Source organism: Choristoneura fumiferana, chromosome 8 (genome assembly GCF_025370935.1).
Source record: "Choristoneura fumiferana chromosome 8, NRCan_CFum_1, whole genome shotgun sequence".
In the NCBI taxonomy this organism is placed as follows: domain Eukaryota; kingdom Metazoa; phylum Arthropoda; class Insecta; order Lepidoptera; family Tortricidae; genus Choristoneura; species Choristoneura fumiferana.
Window position 1 is genome coordinate 2005201 of NC_133479.1, and position 22048 is coordinate 2027248.

The 22048-nt window shown below is 38.9% G+C and overlaps 1 protein-coding gene across 3 annotated transcripts in view; it reads left to right on the forward strand.

Annotated features, from left to right (window-relative positions):
• Positions 1-248: 248 nt before the first annotated feature.
• Positions 249-22048, forward strand: part of l(2)k01209 (uridine-cytidine kinase-like lethal (2) k01209) — a gene marked incomplete in the record, with an annotated part of 39242 nt that continues 17442 nt past the window's right edge. The window contains 9 exon segments of one of the 3 annotated variants that reach the window (XM_074090660.1): positions 249-744; positions 7836-7957; positions 14553-14732; positions 15529-15635; positions 16251-16421; positions 16938-17074; positions 18748-18934; positions 19948-20037; positions 20773-20932. In XM_074090660.1, coding sequence (XP_073946761.1) covers positions 716-744; positions 7836-7957; positions 14553-14732; positions 15529-15635; positions 16251-16421; positions 16938-17074; positions 18748-18934; positions 19948-20037; positions 20773-20932 — 1183 coding nt within the window. 3 annotated transcript variants of the gene reach the window in all.

Genomic DNA, 22048 nt, shown 5'->3' on the forward strand with positions numbered 1-22048 from the left:
TATTAACAACGTTTTAAACGATTTATGCTTGGAACGAAACATTTTAACACCACGTTCGAAAACATTACTATTTCTTGAAAATGTAAAGTGCTTATAATAATGTGTGTACGTCATATTTTTTTGATCAGCATTCAACAATAAGTAATATTCCTTAATAAATAATAAACATACCCAATTTTTTATAAGAGAACATTATTATGTGTAAAAATTGATGACGTCAATGATATTCCTTCCGCCGATCATTTGTGTGCGGAACGACAAAATCAAACGTCAAACAAAAATTACTTGCGTGTTCCAAACAGGCGTGAATTTATTAAAAATTGATTTTATTTTCAATATCTGACTGTGACAAACACCGATGGCTGGGAAGCTGAATAAATTCGAAACCCCCAGTTCTGCTAGCTCGGATAGGTAAAAAGTGTGATCAGTTTTCTGAATTGTTTATTTGAACAGCTGTCTCGTGCTAAGAAAAACTCGTAGTATACCTTATTTTAACTGCGCTTCCTCCGGTTGTGTTTAAAAGTGGAGTGTGACCAAGGGAATAATCAGTAACTAGCGTGTGTGATTGTGAATGACACGCGTCCTGCATTTGAAATATAACCTATCGCGCATTGTGGTTTATTTTTAGACTATTATTTAGTTCGCTGGCAGCTGAGCCGTGGGAGACACGTGTTCAAAGTGTTCCAAAACACGTGTGTCGGTCGATATCTCGGCTATGGACGCCGCTCTAATCTACGCGAACCCGTAAGAGCTAGCTCATATCCATCAATGTCTAGTGACTGCTTATGCTTGATTGGTTTTTATTTGCGAGCAATCCTTAACATACCGCTTTTCCAGTGTTAATTTACAGTGTTAACAGTGTTTGTTGTTGTTAGCAATAGTTTACGTTTATTATTTAATAGTGTGTCATAAAAATTGAGGAAATGTGATTAGAATGACATGTGATTCTGATTATGAGTACTTGTAAATTGTAAACAATACATGAGGGATCTTCTGAGATAAATATATCTAACGTGGGTGCGAACTGATAAGGTGATAATGATAGAAACAACCTTCACATTGATAAAGGTAGTCTAACAATCTTGCTAAAAAATTGATGAAAAGTACTTGAAAACAATAGCACAGTATTCACACAGATTTGATTGTTTGTTTTTGTTTATATGATTGATTGCCTTTAGAGTGGCGGCGCCAAATTTAAAATTTACAGTCAGGTGGTGCGGCAGGTATTTCGAAGAAATCTCCCTTGAGTGGCAATGATGCACCTGAATTAATTTCGCGAATTCGCGTATTTTATAAAAAATATCACCAACAAAAAAACCATTTTAATGTTATATATAAGCCTTACAGTGATAGTTCAGCATAAAATGGCATATCTAATTAAATAACAATGGATGACCTTCAATTTCTGTGAATTTTATTAAGTAGTCATTATACAAATATCTGATAACCAAATTTTTCTCAGTCATGTATTAAAATAACTATAATTACAAAATAAAAATATTACTTGTAGAAAACACTGATTTATTTCGTAAAATATTAATTTATTTACAAAACAAAGCCCTTTCATAGTCTCTCAATACCAAATAATAATATAATACGAGGTTTTCAAAAATATTAGGGCACGGCAGCAATCACACAGTGAAACTTGAGTAAACGATAGAATGAAAATTCTTCTATAGTCTTGTAGCAGCCGTTAATGAATGGCACTAAACTGAACTCAAGGGGTTTGACAGGTTGCCGGTCGCTTGCCAAACAATGGAATGCCGGGACCCGGTCGAGTGCCACTCCAAGGGTTAATAACAAAAATATAGGTTTAATTTTCATGAATAAATTTTAATTTCTGAACAAATTAATTCAATACATAGCTAAAAAAATCTCGTAAATGCTATAAATTTTATCAATTTAAGTACTTGTCATTACAGTTGTTTAATATCTACCCTCTCTAACATAAAAGCAACAATACATACAATTTTAAATACTGAACACAATTTGGTAAGTTTTACAATTATATTAATCACCATGGTGACCAAAAGGGAGATCAAGAAACATCACAGAGAAGGACTGCAGCAGTCCAAGGGGGGGGGTCATAGAGGACACAAAGACCCCCTTCCACAATTTCACTCACCCATATAAAACTTACTAATTTTCACCACTAACAGTACTGACATTGTACTGTTACGACAGTGAAAATTATATGTTATGGAAAATGCTAGTTACGCGTATTTCAGTATCACTGATGATAGATTAATTTTTATCAGGTTAAGGACAACTATACAAAAAAATTCTACCAGCAAATCAACAGGTTTAGGTTAATTCCTAATGAATTCAGTCTAATTTTTGATTTACGAACATCAAACTATTAAACTCCAATTCAATAGAATCTGACAATCCTGTAGACACTTCCAGCCTACTAATATAAACGACTGGGCATTAAGAGTGATAAATATTCTTTTTTGATTCCTTTTAGATGATAATTGCAACAACACGGACATATATAATCAAGTGTGCCCACGATAGGGTGTCTTAAATATGTAGAAAATTGACAGATTCTATTGAATTGTACTTTAGTAAATAAATTTAAGAAGGGGTAGGCCTTTTCATACTAAAAGCGACTTCTACCAGCCAACAATTTTAGATTCACACATGAATACATGACTAGGCTGAAATATGTATTACACGTAAGATGTTTGCTCAGGTTTTTTCTCATTACATATTTATAACTTCAAGTTCTGCACTTGGACAATACATACATTATGTTATGTAAACATATACCACATGTGTTTAATAAATGTTATGATGAAAAAACAATTACATCATGTTTGCACAATTCAGGTTGGATTTGCTATGCAAGGACATGCAATATAGGTTCCTTAGGTAGAATCGCACTTATATTATAAATGCGAAAGTTTGTAAGTCTGTTTGTTTGTTTGTTACTTAATCACGTCTAAACCACTGAACCGATTAAGATGAAATCCAGTGTACAGATAGTTTGAGTCCCGGAAAAGGATATAAGACAGTTTTTATCCCGGAAAATTGCATAGTTCCCACGGGATAACGATAAACGAATTCTGCACGGACGGAGTTGCGGGTAATGGCTAGTGTAAAATAAGTTTTTGTATTCAATGAGGGCTATCGCGAATGAATTCGCCGCTAGAGGCGCTAGTGTAGTGTGAGGTCTCTGAAATGTCAAATCTCATAGTTTTTGTGAATATTTTGCAATATCTGAAATTAATTATGACAAATATGCGTTCCGGGGCAATGAATGTCTGTGTTTTGAGACAGTTTTGTCTTTCGGAAGCCTTTGTCCTCCCTTTTTTCCGAACAAAACAGGGACTATGCAACACTGTGGCATGTTCGATATTTATATGGTACGATTTTAAGGTGTATTAAATATGATTTTAATCTAAACTTTGTTTTCACGCCCGTAATAACAGACTTTGAAAGCCACACTTAAAAACCTCACGCAACAGTGCGCCATCTAGTGAGACAAAAAACGATAGCCCTCATTCAATTAAAATAAGGGTGGCTAATTGGTCTTTACCTATGACCAATAAGGAAAAGCAAAAATTATGTCACTGGATAAATTATTCTAAATTGTAAAGTTTTTACTATAGCAGATAGTCCCAAATCTTTGTGTGATAAACGTAACCAACAAGAATTTGGAAAACCCCCGACTTTGTCACTTAAAAGTTCAATATCTCAAAACCGGCTGAACCGATTTTGATGAAATGATTTCGCAGATCATCAAGGTTTTTATTTGCTTTCTGTTCTTTTGTGTCATAAATTTTTAACACAGATCTGACGATTCAAAATAAACGAATTTGATTGTGATTAATAAGTTAGTGTTTCCATATATCCATCAATGTAAAAAATGCCATGTCAGGCATGACTAGACTAGAATTTCAATGAAAAATTGTGATGTAAAACTTAAAATGTGTTATTTTAGATGGTTAAACTGACATAGGCAGAGACATGAAAAAAAATCTGACTTTTCTTATGTATATTTTCCACTGCTCCAATAGCAAGCTGATCTGATTATTTGATATTAAATTCAACTTGATACCTACCTTTATGTATTCCTGAAAAAAGGTCCTTGATCGATGGACTGGCAGACAGACAGGCAAAAAAGTGATTCTAAAACCTAAAAATACAAACATACATAGACTGCTAAAATCATTACTCTTCCTTTGGCTTTGCCGTAGTCGAGTAAAAAGAAGAAAAGATGAGCTAAGTCATCTTCTGTCCTATTTTGTGGTCAATATTAAACAGTATTGCACAACTATACTGTATTTTTTAACTTGCGCAATTTGTCACCAGCTAAAATTGTGTTTGGGGAAATCAATAATCCAATTGCCAAAAAAAGAGTGCCAAATGTGATGTGATGACAAATATGTTGAGAGTTGAAAGTAGCTGATGTCATTACTCATCAAACATCCCTCCTTATCTTTCTATGTCGCACTGCTGGGCACAGGCCTCCTCTCAAAGTCCGCAGTTCCCATGCCAGCCCAGTGCAGATTGGGAACTTCACACACATGCTTTAGGTTTGTGCAGGTCTCCTCACAATGTTTGCCTTCATAAAGCGCATGGTAATTTTCAAATGCAAATTCGCATATGATAAAAAACTCAGAGACAGACTATGCTAGAGAACGCGATTAACACTGGATATTCATAGATTCATAGAAATTCGTACGGAACCCTCGGTGCGCGAGTCCAATACTTGGCTGGTTGTTTTCAAATATTATTTGCTTCGGTTGGAAGCAACCTGCATCCACCATGAACCCGCAGCTTAGACCAGGTCATCTGTCCATGTCGTTAATGGACGTCCTACACACTGCGTTTGCCGATCCACGACCTAACTATACTTTATTATGATCTCTATAGTATTCATCATCATCATCATCTCAGCCGTAGGACGTCCACTGTTGGACATAGGCCTCCCCCACAGACCTCCAGTTGCTCCAGTTGCTCCAGTTGCTCTATAGTATTAATGTAAACAAATTCCTATTTGATAAGTTCAGGTAATAGATTAGTTTGTTTGTCCCTGAACCAGCTTTAGGTCACTGATAAGGGACGTGTTTTATTGCGGTATTATTAATACTGATTTATCGTCTATTGACTTGAAAAGGACCTTGAATATGCATGAGGAGTATTTAGTGATGCTATTCTGTTGAAATAATTTGGTTACATATTTCCTTTTATGTTGATGGTCTGAACACTTAGTGAAATGCTTTAGAAACTTTACCTACACCCATATAGTAAATCCTCAATTATGCGTTCAAAAACCATAGGTAATGACCAGCATTACGACATTTGATTCTATTATGAACACGGCTGTATCGTAATGGTCATTACGATACAGTCTGTATCGTAATGAGATTTCATACATCATTACAGCACGGAGGGGGGAGGGCGCCGCGACCACGTGCATCAGCAGGTCGTCGCGCGCGCAGCTCGTGGGGCAGACATACCTACCTAGTTCTCGTCAATGCAGGTCATTCTCAATGCTTCGCGGAACACATGTTAGAGGGTTTAATATATGGATATAGATAAAATTAGGCCTTAAAAGGCCTTAAAACACTCATGTGACCCTATTATGAAACGAGGCGTAACTCGTGTTTTTAGGACCCCTATTACGATACAGTTGCATAAAATACTATTAACAGCCAAAATATTTTAAAGGAGTTGTGCCTATGATGACATCCATAATATCTTTCCCTTCTCAAGCCCGTAAAGTTCGTGTTTATGCTGATCTAGGCGACATAAAATTAAGATTGGTTTTGGTGGTGATTGGTTTGGTGGACATAAAATTACTTTTATGCTCTAGTGCATAAACTAAAATCTTCGTTTAAGACCAAGGTAATCGGGTGTCATATTCATATTCATTTATTCATAAAATTAAAAATTTTAAATGTCAAAAACCACATTTTACAAAATATATATTTAAGGTAAAACTAAAAATAAATAAAATAAAACAAAAAAAATATAATTATATAGCAATAGCAATGCATGAAAATTAAAAGGTATGTACCTATTAAGTGAACAATTTTCTCTCAATCGAAAATCAGTGTAAAACTCGAGCATTAAACCCATTTTCCCCTCGACGTGTCTGTCCACCCTCGCCGTACCGGCTGGGGTAGCTATATGAACGCCTAGGGCGAAATGGCTCGTTTTATGCTCTCGTTGTACAATCTACTATAGTTGTATGTGTGTTTCATTGGCTAACACTACACTGTTTAAAGCGTATACAAAAAAGAAAAAATGCGCATGTTACGAATGGTCCCACCAAAACTGCCGGTCTAGCGAACGGCGATGATGGGTAGGCAACCTTTCACCTAAACCAGTTTCAGTAGAACCTTCTCACAATAAATGTCCCAGTGGCTTCCTTGATGAAAACAATGACGGCTCACTGAGACAAGGTTGTACTACAGGTCGTGTTTACGGCGGTTAACTATAGTAGGTTTTCCCTCTCATTTCGTCAGGAGGCCTGTGCCTTGAAGTGGAACGTATATAGGTCGAGATGATGATAATTACGAATGGTTTTTTTATGAAACGTTAAGTAGGATTCCGACGCGACCTTAGCATTAATTTGGTCAGAAAAAGGTCAACTTGTTGCCAATGCCATGCCGGTGCAAGATACAAATGTTACAACTATCTATATTATGACCAAAAATTATGAGTCTGCATTAATATCTGCCACAGCGGAGCATGCAAAAATATCTGACACGTCCTTCTAGCCCTAGAGATAGAGTCGTCTCAGATATTAATGCAAATGCACACTTCGGTGTGTCAGATAGATGCTGCAGGGCTATACGAAAATCGCTTCTCGAAAATCTGCTTTCAGAGCATGACATGAGTGCGTGTGAGCTAACTTTGGGGGCGGCAGACGTGAACTTGCCTTCGAAATCCAAAAGCTTAATGGTTACTTGACCTGAAATGTATATTTCAGTCTTTAATTGCTTTCTGCCAAGTTTCTTGCGGCGCATTCTTCAATGATGGTCGAAAAAAAAAAATGACTTGTAAAAGTGCATTGCGGCCTATTTACTGAATAAATCCGAAGTTCGTATCGTACCGTCCCTATCACTCTCGTATTAAATAATATAAGAGTCGGCGGGACGGTACAGTCACCAGCGCCAATATCTGACACAACGAAGCGTGCATAAATATCTGATACGACTCTATTGGGGCCGGAAGGACGTGTCAGATATTTTTGCACGCTCCGCTGTGGCAGATATTAATGCTGGTGACTGTACGATACGAACTTCGATTTTCGAATTTCGTACTAGCCCTGCTGGTGACTGTAAAAGAAATATGAGTGAGCTATGAATGACCAGTTATTTTTGCTCCTCATTACGTTACGAGAGTTAGGTATTTAATAGTACATTGTGTCTTAAGGGCGGTAAATAAGGAATTACGAACGAGAGTCTATTCCGAAGTCGAAGACTGGGGGCTTTAATGAGTCGATGTTCGTAATTCTAGTACCGCCCGTGCGACATACAATGTTTTTCATCACATTTGCGAGTAAAATTGTATATTTGTAAAAGAAAAACAAATATTTATATAAAAATTGCCGATACCGTTGATTGCGCTTTTGGCAGCGCGAATTATTTTGACACGACATGCGTGTCACTGGCATAGGAGTAAGAACTAAAAAGTCACAGACGTTTTGTCACTGGCACCGGAATGTATTACGTCTGTGACACGTATACGTGTCACTGGCATAGAAGTGACTGCTGTGGTGATCGTTGCCGGTGCCGAACGTGTTATCTCTCTCAAACACCTACCTGTGACTTTTAGTTTACAGCACTGGGTGTTTAATGAACTATTATTGATTGTAGTGACACGGAGTTGGCGCTCGAGCTGAGCGAGCAAGTGTTCCTAGACGATGATGACTACACTCGAGCGCCGGCCTCCCCCACCACCGTGCCCAATGTGCGCCCTTACCGCCCCCCCTCCACAGGTGAGTACGCTGTAGGGATGTAACGAATATTCGCATTCGCATTCTCGAATATTCGCATATTTTTGCATATTCGCATTCGCAAAATTTCTGCGTAAAATATCAAAAAAATATACAATCAGATAATAGTAGGTTAATAAAATCAAAATACATTCATTTCTTATGTTTTTTATACAAGTAAAAATAACTTAACCTCGTAATCACATAATCAGTATTCACTTGAATCATTTGGTATTACGATTATTTATTTATTTACTTTGCAATGCGTTCGTATAAACTCGGTAATTCTCGGAACAAAATAGAAACGGAACGCACTTCGTTCGAGCGAGACTGCCATAGAAAATTGGCGCTAGAACGGAGAACGAAAAGCTGAATATTCGCATTCGCATTCGCGAATGTCGGTAGCAGATATTTGCATTCGCATTCGCGAATGTTCAAAAAATTACATTTGTTACATCACTAGTACGCTGCCAAAACTGCGTTAAGGCTCCGTTACCACCAGAGATGTGCGAGGATTGTGTTTTTCATGAACACGACAAAAACCATAGGTAATGAAATAGACACGCTTCATTTACCTCGCCTCGCTCCGCTCAGCTGTTTCCACCAGAGATGTGCTGTGCGAGGATAGGTAAATGAAGCGTTTTTAGGGTTCCGGAGCCAAAATGGCAAAAACGGAACCCTTATAGTTTCGTCAAGTCCGTCTGTCTGTCTGTCCGTCCGTATGTCACAGGAATTTTACTCGAAAACTACAAGATGTATATCAATGAAATTTGGAGTACAGATGTCTTGTCGAAGCCGCTATTTAGTTTTACATTGTTTAATTGAAAAAAAAAATAACTCGCATCAACGAGTGGCACATAGTTCGACTGCTCTTTTGAAAAGATAGTAAGGTTTCTCAAAAACGTTTTTGATTAAGTGACCATTTCCGGAAATAATAGCTCCCAAAGTAGCAAAAAGGGCTATCTTGTAAACCGTTTGTCAAAAAAAATATGCAAAAAATATGGAAAGGTAACGCTTAATAAATACTTTCAACGAAAATTGGTTTCAACATGATCGGATATACCGTGTTTGAGTTATTGCCGGAAAATCTATCTAGTAAAATATTAAAAATGAAGCAAGAAAATTAAACCAAACGATCATTCGGCCAATGATAAAACAACTGTACGTAAACTTGGTTAATCTTAATAATAAATTAAGGCGTTCGTTGTCCTGTTTGCTAAATATAACGTATGTTTGCTTGAGTCACAGCGATTACGGCCCCATTGTCGGAGTGTGAGCGTATGGGGCACGACGACTGGCGTTGCAAGTAAGATTGTTTATGGTTTTAGATTAGTTTTTTTGTTTTTAATGTTGCAAAAACGCACAAAATGGTTGCAAGTTGGCGCAAAATGCCTAGTTTTACTTCAACCTCGTAAGGCCCAACGTCCTAAATTTAGTACATACGTTAAAGCTAATGTTAAACTTCACTAATTGACATTTAATTATCATTTGGCGTTTAAGTTTTGAGGATTTAACAAAAAGACACGTAGGTGCAACACACGCACTCACAAACTTTCGCATTGATAATGTCGGCGGCCGATCGTAAAATCCGCCAAATCACGAGATTCCTAGGCATATCGTGAAATGGCGCCTGGCGCCATTATAGCCCGGCATAGCTAGGAATATCGACGAATGACCGACTCTAATCGATCTATCGTATCGTTTCTCAGGCACATCGTGATATGCCTGGCCAACTTTTAGACAATTCATGAAATGCCTAGGAATTTCGTGATCTGGCGGATTTTACGATCGGCCGCCGACAATGACATAATATTAGAAGGCTTTTAAAAAAACCTTTTTTTAACTCATAATGTGAAAAAGGTTTTTAAAGCCACTAATTATAGTTAAAGTCAAGAGTATTTATTTGCCAGAATACAGTACAGGAAGGTCTTACATTGTATATTTTTATTTCAGTGTATTCAGCCAAATATTTTGTTGCGAGGCGATTAATGATAGCCCTATCGCGTATGAATTCGCCACTAGAGGCGCTGGTGTAGCGTGAGGTCTCCGAAATGTCAAATCTCATAGTTTTTGGGTGAGCTACGTGAGTTTATTTCTAATTAGAATAATTTTGTGAATATTTTGCAATATCTGAAATGAATTATGGCAAATATGCGTTCCGGGGCAATGAATGTCTGTGTTTTGAGACAGTTTTGTCTTTTGGAAACCTTTGTCCTCCCTTTTTTCCGAACAAAACGGGGACTATGCAACACTGTGGCATGCTCGATATTTTTATGGTACGGTTTTAAGGTGTATTAAATATGATTTTAATCTAAACTTTGTTTTCACGCCCGTAATAACAGACTTTGAAAGCCATACTTAAAAACCTCACGCAACAGTGCGTCATCTAGTGAGACAAAAAACGATAGCCCTCATCAGTACGTAGTTGAGTTCAATTTGCGAGATCGCCGAGCCGTGTGGCCTTGCACTGTAAATGACGGTAAACATCGCTAAGTCACGCCATCACGTGCAAAACCTATACTGTGACACCGGCAACGAATATTAAGATTTTTTTCATCGCATTTACCTACTCGAAAGCAGGCGTCGTACGTAACATAAAATTTAAAATTAAAATTTGTTTATTTGAAAAATACAGCGCTTGGCAAGAATTACCAGGGCAGTATTAGGCTTCGTCTTTAACGCTTGGAACCAGTTAAATTTATACAAAAGAATTAAATTTTAACAATAACGGGCTTAATTAGGATACAAAACTTGAGTTAAGCTGTAAAACGTGCTTAAAACAAAGGAATCACAATAAGGATGTTAGATGACATAAATATAGGATGGTAACAAAGTGCTTAAGAGATCGTATCTAAAATTGATTCAGTTTCATCGTAACTCATGGAATGCAGTAGTTTTAAAAATGTTGCATACAGGTTAACTTGGTTGCAACCCCCTAAATAAAACCCAAGGAGCTTTTTTTCGGTGCCCTAGTGTTTTGATCTATGGCCTCTCAATCAGAGGATCGTGGGTTCAAACCCGGGATCGTACCTTTGAGTTTTCGAAATTCAGTGCGATTTTACATTTGAAATTTACCACGAGCTTTACGGCGTGCCGCGTGAGGAAACCTACTTCAAGCTGCAGCAATTCAATTGTGTGTGTGAGGTGCCCAACCCGCACTGGGCCCGCTCTCCCTCCCTCTCTCTCTCTCTCTCTCTCTCTCTCTCTCTCTCTCTCTCTCTCTCTCTCTCTCTCTCTCTCTCTCTCTCTCTCTCGCTCTCTCTCTCTCTCCTCCCCCTCTCTCTCTCTCTCTCTCTCTCTCTCTCTCTCTCTCTCTCTCTCTCTCTCTCTCTCTCTCTCTCTCTCTCTCTCTCTCTCTCTCTCTCTCTCTCTCTCTCTCTCTCGCGCTCTCTCTCATTCTCACTCTCTCTCGAACATTGTCCAGAGAGAAGAGGCTCGTATATTGTCGCGCTATATTTCTTTCTTTCATAGTGTAACTACTTCATTTCGTTCACGCTGAGTCTGCGGTACATATACAACGTTCAGAGAAGACAATTAGCGCTACTATGTTAATTGACTTCTCGTTCGTGACGTCGCCTTGTTATTTAGAATGAACAAATATATGGGGCACGTATTAACAGTGTTTTTAAATAAATCCAGAATATTCCCGAAGAAGATTGACAAGATTGATTCTGGTGAAAAAGGAAAAGGAATCATATCTATTCTGTGGTAGTGTTTGCAAATTCAGATATATATTTTTTTTTTGTATTTTTTTTATATGGAGAAATAAATTATAATAAATATTTTCCCATGTTCAGGAGGCAAAACACTTTCGATTCAAACTCAAACTCAAACTCACAACATTTATTGACAAGAAAAAACACACTACATCACAACAAAAACACAGTAAAAACATAAATAGGAGAAGAGAGGAAAATAAGAGATATTGTGCTGTAGTGTGATGCCAAAAGTGCGATTCCTGTAGTAATTTACAGGGGTTAAAAAAATGAAATCTTGTCAAATAAAAGCGACGATTAAACGAACTTCTACGATAAAATATAGTAGATTGTACAACAAGAGCATAAAACGAGCCATTTTACCCAAGCCGTTCATATAGCCACCCGAGCCGGTACGGCGAGGGTGGATAGACACGTACGTCGAGGGGAAAATAGATTTAATGCTCGAGTTTTACACTCTGCTTTTCACTTCTATAGCGAGGAAATGAAATAGCAACAGTGAAAACAATTGTTCACTCACTACGTAAATTTTGTTTTTCATGCATTACTATATAATTATATTTTTTTAGTTTTAGTGATTTATTTTGATTGATTTGATTGATTTTTAGTTTTATATAAATAAAAAATGTATATAAAAAATATAAAGAAACTTCTTTGTTTGTGGCTGTTAACACCTAATTACCTTGGTCTTAGACGAAGATTTTATTTTATGCACTAGTGCATAAAAAGTCATTTTATGTCGCCTAGATCCAGCATAAACACCAACTTTAGGAGCATGCGAAGTGAAAATCATATTTTATGCATTGCATCTGTAGTAAACATGTAATAGTGTCAAAACATGTCCAATAGAATAGCGAATAGTGTTTGAGAGAGATCGGCTTTGGCTGCGTGTGGTCTCGCTTACACGTGTTTCATGCAAATGCCTAACTTGTCGGACGTAACCATTACACCATGGTCGTTATTGGCCATAGTAACACGACATGGCTACTGAAATTAATCGTGGAACTTTACTCTGGTTACTGCAGTCAAAACATACTTAACAGTCCATACCAACTGATTATTACAGACGGGATTTAGGAAAATTTATTCAAGTATGAACTATTATTAACGGTGTTAATTAAATAATTTTGCAGGTGGTAGGACCTTGTGCAAGGTCTGCCCGGATTGCTACCACCATCATGCTCGCTAATCCTGCCGTGAAGCAACAGTGCTTGTGTTTCGGCGTGGAGAGTAAGACAGCCGGTGAAATTACTGGCACTTGAGGTATCCCATCTTAGGCCTCTAGGTTGGCAAAGCATCTGCAATCCCCCTGGTGTTGCAGGTGTCTATGGGCGGTGGTGATCTCTTACCATCAGGAGACCCACTTGCTCGTTTTCCATTCAGTCGAATAAAAAAATAAAAAACTGAAAATGTAAATGTAGTTCAGAATCGAAGTAGGGTTGATTAGATACAGTACACTTGTAACTAGGTTGCATTTTTTTAAATCCCTCTTTATCAGTGCCCAGTGCCAGTGCCAGTTGTTGCCAGTTGGTAGTCTAACAACTGGTAGCATGGTGTACGGTTGTGTTACTCTGAAGATGAGCTCTGGTTGAGTTCGAAACGCGTCAGTGTATTGTTGTGGTGGTGATAGATGGGTTTGTGTGATTTGTGTGTGTTCTTACAGTGTGGAGGTGGAGGAACTGCATGAACACGCATATTTTGCATAAGCTTAGCTATCGTATGGTCGCGGGTGAGCAAGGAAATTCTTTTAGTTTATTGATATGGACCTCCACAAAGTAACGCCTAATTTAATAAATTATTTGTTTTTAAAACAAAATTACGACACTGCAATGATGTTAATGATGTATATTGTGAAATATAATTATTACCAGGGACCGTAACTTTGGTGCGGGTGACGTCATTATGAAGTGAAGTCACATATAGGATGTTTTTAAAACGAAATTACAACACTGCAATGATGCTAATGACTCTTTAATTTAGTGGTGATTTAAATTGTGAAATATGTTATTATTATCTAGATATTATTCAATATTATTTATTATGGTACCAACACTACGCTACGCCACTGCAATATGGCGTCTGGTCTCGGCAAGCATACAAAAAACGATTTTTCTCAAAAATTTCCGTAAAAGTTGTCATTATTCTTACATATCAGAAGTGAAGTGCATAGTTTATGGTCAGCAAAAAATTAAAAAGTTAAAAAGATTGCAGGCGCGCTAGCTCGACAATAATGAATTAGCGCGCCTGCAATCAGTCACATTTTTTTTTTAAATTAAAAGGCCATGGAAATGTTGGCAATGTTGGGTTGGTCGTATACAATACAGCCAAGTCTAATGGCCGGTATCAGATATTTTGTTGGAACTCCGGACTTTTTCTATTGGGTCTGAAACAGCTTGTGGTGTTTTCGGTGGACAAAATACACCTGCAGTTTATTTTTAGTGAAAAAAAAGGCGGGAAAGCATAAGAAAAATATTGGAATAAAATTAAATGTTATAATGTATTTTGAGAAAAGTTTATTCTACTCCAGAATTATTCACCATTTTTGAGCTTTATATTAGTCTCGGCTGGAATAGCAATTGCTGGCTTCGTATTAGTTAAACGGACTCGCAAGCTCGTCCGTTTAATACTCATACTCAGCCAGCAATTGCCTACTTCCAGGCCACGACAATAATCTACTAATTTTGACATGAAACTACCGTGAGACTCACTCATATTAAATATAATGACCGGAACTCACGTCTTAAATCGAGTTTAGCTCGACATGTTTCGGGCTAATCCGTAGCCCTTCGTCTTCGAGCATGTCGAGCTAAACTCGATTTAAGACGTGAGTTATCCGGGTCATTATATTTAATATAATCTACTAATAACGCTTTTTGTTCCAGGTTCAAACATCCTCAAGTCCCCGCGCGCGCGTCGCGTGCGCACGACGTCGATGTCGCAGTCCAACAAGCGCACGGCCGCCGAGTCCATCCTGCACTCCGACCGGCGGACCATCTACACGGCGGGCCGCCCGCCCTGGTACAACTGTACGGGCGGGCAGGAGGTCGAGCCCTTCCTTATCGGTGAGGCTTCTAAGGCTAGGGCAGCAGGGCCTTCCTTAACGGTGAGACTTCTAAGGCTAGGGCAGCAGGGCCTTCCTTAACGGTGAGACTTCTAAGGCTAGGGCAGCAGGGCCTTCCTTATCGGTGAGGCTTTTAAGGCTAGGGCAGCAGAGCCTTCCTTAGCGGTGAGGCTTTTAAGGCTAGGGCAGCAGGGCCATCCTTAACGGTGAGACTTCTAAGGCTAGGGCAGCAGAGCCTTCCTTAGCGGTGAGGCTTCTAAGGCTAGGGCAGCAGGGCCATCCTTAACGGTTAGACTTCTAAGGCTAGGGCAGCAAGGCCTTCCTTATCGGTGAGGCTTTTAAGGCTAGGGCAGCAGAGCCTTGCTTAGCGGTGAGACTTCTAACTTACACTCTAGACCAGCGCTGGCCATTGGGCAGAGCCCTGGCAGAGCAAGAGAAGCGGTCGCTCTAGACGCCATCAGATGGCAAAGGGCTCCAGTTTCCAGTGCAAAATAAAATTATAATAAAGAAATCGACACGGCCAAAGTTACAAAAAATATGTATACACGACTTTGTGCACTTAACATTAACGTCGTGTATACCTATTTTTGTAACTTTGGCCGTGTTGATATCTATGCACTTGACTGTACATGTCGGTCGCCCTATTACAGTCGCACCGGCGGATAAGTCTACTCATTTTGTATGAAAAGAAAATGTTTTAAACTTTCCCATTTTCACTTATAATAGGACGCCCGGGTTTACTCGTGATCACAGCCGCTGCTGTGTGGTTTTAAAACTCGTGTATCGTATTATTGAAGGTATCTGCGGCGCGAGCGCATCCGGGAAGACGACCGTGGCCGCCAAAATCATTGAATCTCTCAACATACCCTGGGTCACTATCGTCAGTATGGATTCCTTCTATAAGGTAACTCAAAGTCAACAAACTTCGATTTCCGAATTTCATAGTAGCCCCCCTGTACGGACCCCACGATCCTAACGCATTCTACCAGTGCCCCAAACCTCATTTCCAAATATATAATAATAATAAATAATATTCATTTATTTCAAATAACATTTGAAACACATTTAACATTTAACATTTTGCAGGTGGTAGGACCTTGTGCAAGGTCCGCCCGGATTGCTACCACCATCTTGCTCGCTAATCCTGCCGTGAAGCAGCAGTGCTTGCACTGTTGTGTTTCGGCGTGGAGAGTAAGACAGCCGGTGAAATTACTGGCACGTGAGGTATCCAATCTTAGGCCTCTAGGTTGGCAACGCGTCTGCAATACCCCTGGTGTTGCAGATTTTTATGGGCGGTGGTGATCTCTTACCATCAGGAGACCCATTTGCTCGTTTGCCATCCAGTCAATTAAAAAAAAAAAAAAAAAAAAAAATAACATGACTCATAGAAAATACAAAAAATACTCATCTTAGAAACAAAATACACTTGATTAATAAATAAATTACATTGTCATGTAATGGGTATGGGATCCATCACTGCTCGCTTCATGTAACATCATCGCTCTCGTTCCCCCTTCAGGTGCTGAACGAGAAGCAGCATCAAGCGGCGATGCGCAACGAATACAACTTCGACCACCCGGACGCGTTTGACATGGAGCTGCTGAGCGGGGTGCTGCAGCGGCTAAAGGAGGGGAAGAAGGTCGAAGTACCCATATACAACTACGTGACACACTCCAGGGAGAATAGGACTGTGAGTGTGTAGGGTTTGTACTTAATATGTGTAATAGGACTGTTGAGTGTGTAGGGTTTGTACTTAATATGTGTAATAGGACTGTGAGTGTGTAGGGTTTGTACTTAATATTATTATGTGTAATAGGACTGACTGTGTAGGGTTTGTACTTAATATTATTATATGTAATGGGACTGTGACTGTGTAGGGTTTGTACTTAATATGTGTAATAGGACTGAGTATGTAGGGTTTGTACTTAATATTTGTAATAGGAGTGTGAGTATGTGGAGTTTGTACTAAATATTTGTAATGATGGTCTGACTTTCCCCGATGGTAATACATTTTATGCACTATAACTAACTCTTTATTGTCCACAAAACATGAAATTAACAAATAACAATAGAATAAAATGTACAAAAGCGAACTTATCTCTTAAAGGGATCTCTTCCAGATTACCTATGAATTGACAGAACAAAATTAGAAACAAGAGTAGACAATAAAATCAAAAGATTATTACTTATTTCTATATGTTTACAGAAAACTATGTACGGCGCGAACGTGATAATATTCGAAGGTATCCTGGCCTTCTACAACAGCGATGTGCTGAACTTGCTCGATATGAAAGTGTTTGTTGACACCGACGCTGACATACGACTCGCCAGAAGACTTAGAAGGTAATTTAATCCTACTGATATACAGTGTGTTACCGGCATCCAGGCTTTTTTAAGGGAGGTTAAAGTAACGTATTTCTGTAACTTAACCATCAAACCAACTTTCTAACAAAAATATAATTGCCAGCAATGTACAGCAAAGTAAATTGACAAGTCAAAGTATCAGATCTGTCGGCTGTCATTTACACTTACTTGCCGTAACATTTTTCCGTACTCCCCGTGCCCTTCCTAAACGTTACGTAACACACACAATTTTTAGCTTTTCTTTGTGCCGTTTTCCGAATTAAGTTTGCATTTTTTGGCACAGTCACACTGGCAACTCAGCGTGAGAGCATTTATAGGCCAAGAACAACAACTGATGATGCGAATTTCCCACTTTTGAGGACATTATAGTACTTGTTACAAAAAAAATGTGATGTAACGCGTTGTTTGAACCCATCTCCCACCTTGTAACGCATCGTAACGTTTTACAAGACCAAAAAATTGCGTTACGTAATACTTGATTTTTTGTGCTGATTTGTGGTGTGCAATAAAGAATAATCGTATTGTATTGTATTGTATTGTACTTGAACGCTCCCATCCTAATTCATACACTCTATTGGGAGGGTGCGAAGTACTAGGTGGGGGTGATGAAATCTATCGCAGCGATCATAGTGGGCAAAAGAAGAAATAATCTAGGCTCTGTCATCTGTCATACTCATATGAATCTGTCAACAAAGATTTTAGTAATAGATGTTTGTTATGATTCGAGCTTGAATTATTGAACACTGTCCCTGTTTTGTTCTTAATTCCTCTACAGCTCGGACATGTCCAGCAACAATTTTCCTTATGAAACGGTTTGTGGTTGAAATTTTATATTGAGTGATACTCACAAAACCGGTCTTCAAAATGATACTCATTTTGATCTGAAAACGATATTTAATTTATTACTAGCGATATAAGAATAATTATATAATTTTACTATTATTCAAAGAAACCAATAAGATAGCTTTATCTTTTCGTTTTACAGTAAAAGTACAACTAAACATTAAGTAAACAAACCCTGACATAACAAAAATAAAACACACTTTTTGAAAAAATGTTACTTACCTCATTTAATTTTAATGGCCAAAAATGAATTCACAATCTTTGTCAACTCAAATTACGGTATCTCAGTAATTTTGTATTGTAAATTAATACGTTATAGGTTTGATTTTTGTCACAATGCCGCGATGAAATTTCAAAACGTCAGAGCATCAGAGCCAAAAAAGTTGCGGACGCCAGGTGGCGCTGATGTCGTGCACAGAGCCAATACATATTCAAGATTATTCAAAGTCAAGGTCAAAGTCAAAATATCTTTATTCAATTTAGGCTATAACAAGCACTTATGAATGTCAAAAAAATCTACCACCAGTTCGGAAAAACCTCTGTTGAGAAGAATCCGGCAAGAAACTCAACGAGGTATATTTTTTTTTAAACAGATTTACAATATTATTAAAGATATGTATACATCACAAGTATTTAACACAACTCTATTTTTAACACAGTAGGTTCGCTATTTGAAGGGATCGCTAATGCGGATCGGAATTATTTCCAAATATCCCTGTCCATGATATAATCATTAACTTTATAATACGCCTTATATATTAATGTCTTCTTGGCAATCGATCTGAATTTTGTATCCTTTATTCCTCCAGAGACATAGTGCAGCGCGGGCGCGACCTAGAAGGCGTCCTCAAGCAATACATGACGCACGTGAAGCCGGCGTACCAGAGCTACATCGCGCCTTGCATGCCTCACGCCGACATCATCGTGCCGCGCGGCGGGGAGAACCACGTCGCCATACACCTCATTGTGCAGCACGTGCATAAACAGCTGCAGCTGGTGAGTGCCACGATCTAGCCAAGGCAGACACGTGCCCATTGTGCGACCAGACACGTCTTCATTGCCTAGACAGACATGTCCTGATTGGTTATTTGGAGTCTTTTTGTATTTTTTATTTCAACTCCAAATTTGTTACATTTACGGGTATCCCGTGAAACCATAGTCCAGCGATGGTGTAGGGGTTATAGCACGCAGCACGGATTGCTGAGGACCTGGGTTCGATTCCCAGCGCTGGTCTCTTTTTCTGGTTTTTCTGTGCATCCATGTCTCAGTTTGTATTTTCGATAGACAGACATGTATAACCTGGCCGACTTGATTAGACCCCAGATCTACTGTTTACTGACGAAACCCTGTGCGATCTACCAATTAGATACTTCTTTGGTGATTGATTACGTTGCGCAGTCTGTTCTACATATTTATTTTTTTTGTACGTCGTCACGATCACGATTGACTGGACTAATAATCGCGATCGACCGGTTAGGCACCCCTGACCCAGGCAGACACGCCAACATTGCCTAGGCAGACACGTATCCGTTACCAAAACAAACATGTCTACATAGCCTTGGCAGACCCGTCGACATTGGCTAGGCAGGCACGTACCCCTACATTACCTAGGCAGACACCACCTCTACATTATTTTTAGACAAGTTTCCATTACCTAGACAGACATGTCAACATAGCCTAGGCAGACATATATAGACATCGTCTGGGCCGACATAATGTGTCCATGGTGTACGTAAGACATTACCTAGGCAGACACTTCGACATGGTGGCAGACACAATGTCCATGGCCTAGGCAGACATGTCTACATTGCCTAGGCAGGCACGTGTCCATAGCCTAGGCAGACACGTGTCCATTGCCTACAAACACTCGAATATTGAGCGAAATAAATAGACAACTCTTGATAGTTTTACTTCCCTTCTAGCGCTAAAAAACCTGTTTTAAATCTAATGCCGTTATTTTTAGTAATACTACTTTTTCGCCCTAGGTAAATAATGTTTTATTTTCGCAGCGCGGGTTTAAGGTGCGCGAAAAGTTAGCAGTTGCGCACGTGGGCCAGCCCGTGCCCGACTCGCTGTACTTACTGAAAGACACGCCCCAAGTGAGTAAGAGGTTACAGATGGAGTGAGCAATGAATACCATCCAAGAGCTCGTATATTTATCTTGCTTTCTCAAGATTACTGAAGGTAACTGGAGCTAATTGAGGAAATAAGACAATACGAACTCATCCAATAAAATTCAGATTGAGATTTTTCCCGATAGAAATACATTATAAATATAATAAATAATAAATATTACGGAACACTTGACACCAATTGACCTAGTCCCAAGTAAGCAGATCTTGTGCAATGGAAACTAAGATAAACATACTTATATAGATACGACCAGATGGCCTAGTGGTTAGAGAACCTGACTACGAAGCTTGAGGTCCCGGGTTCGATTCCCGTGTCGGGGCAGATATTTGTATGAAAAATACGAATGTTTATTCTCGGGTCTTGGCGTTTACTATGTATTTAAGTATGTATCTATCTATATAATTATATTTATCTGTTGCTTAGTACCCATAACACAAGCTTTGCTAAGCTTACTTTGGGACTAGGTCAATTGGTGTGAATTGTCCCGTGATATGTATTTATTTATAGATAAATACATATTAAACACCCAAGACTCGAGCCTCGAACCCGGGACCTCGAGCTTCATGTCTTCTCTAACCGCTTGGCTATCCGGTGGTCAAATGCACTATATCTGCAGATATTTTGCATTGTCATTTCTCAAGCCAGCCTTCGTGTGATCCACTTTACCGCCCTAGGTGTACAATGCGCTGTTTGCCCCCCAGGTCCAAGGGCTCCACACGTTCATCCGCAACAAGGACACGCCCCGCGACGAGTTCATCTTCTACTCGAAGCGGCTGATGCGTCTCGTGATTGAGTTCGCTCTCTCCCTATTGCCGTACTCTGAGAGGACCGTCGCGACGCCGCAGGGTTTCTCCTATAAAGGTATTTCACATAACACTTACGGGTCATCCACGTCACACATTAAGAGACTCAAAAAATAGTAGATTGTTCGACAAGAGCATAAAACGAGCCATTTTACCCGAGGCGGTTGTATAATTATTATTTTTTAGTGTTATTTATTATTATTTAATTAATTTTGATGTAATGGAGACCATTTATTTAGGATAGATTTTTAGTTTTAGTAAAAAATATTAAAAAATATATGTAGAAACTTCTTTCTTTGTTTGTGGCTGTTTACACCTTGGTCTTGGACGAAGATTTTACTTTATGCACTAGAGCATAAAAAGTAATTTTATGTTGCCTAGATGCAGCATAAACACGAACTTTACGAGCATGAGAAGTGAAAAATTATATTATAATGGTGGGCCTCAGTAAGTTAAAGAGCAAATTTATATCAGTTTTAAAGGCTGACCAGAATTATAAAAACCTCCCCATATTGCGGAATACCAATAGAACTAATTTCTTGCACTAGTAACACTAAATTCAAATGTCATCTATCTATTGCTGTCAAAATTAAACATAGTTTGCGCGTGTTATTTAAAGCGTTATTTTGTGTTTTTGTGCGTTAAAATGCCGAAGATTATCCATAGCCTTGGAAGGAAAATAATTCAAAATATATAAAAAAAAAATCATAGAAAAAGTGCGAGGGATTAGAAAATATTCCTTTAAATAACATCACCGACACCGTTGTCAATATGACTGGTAGGTATCGTATAGTAAGTGTAAAGAATGTTGCAATATAAAATGTAGAAGCGCTGCCCCTCGCGTAAGGTTTTTTATATTCCTGGTCAGCCTTGAAAAAATAGGGCATATTAGGCAAAGCTCTGCGCAGAGGGCGACACTAGCGCAAACCTCCATGACAACGTTCGCTTTATATTTTTCATCACACTTGCTCGTAAACAGTGTCGTAACATGCAGGCTACCTTGGTTGCAAGTGTTGCAACCCCCCAAATAAAACCCTCGACCTTAATGTGCTTGTCATGAAACCCGTGGTCGGTCGCATGAGTCATTGCCCGTACTAATTTTGTTGTCATGAAGCCCGCGGTCGGTCGCATGAGTTTGTTACTGCATGGTGTGCTGCTGCTCCGTGCGCGCGCT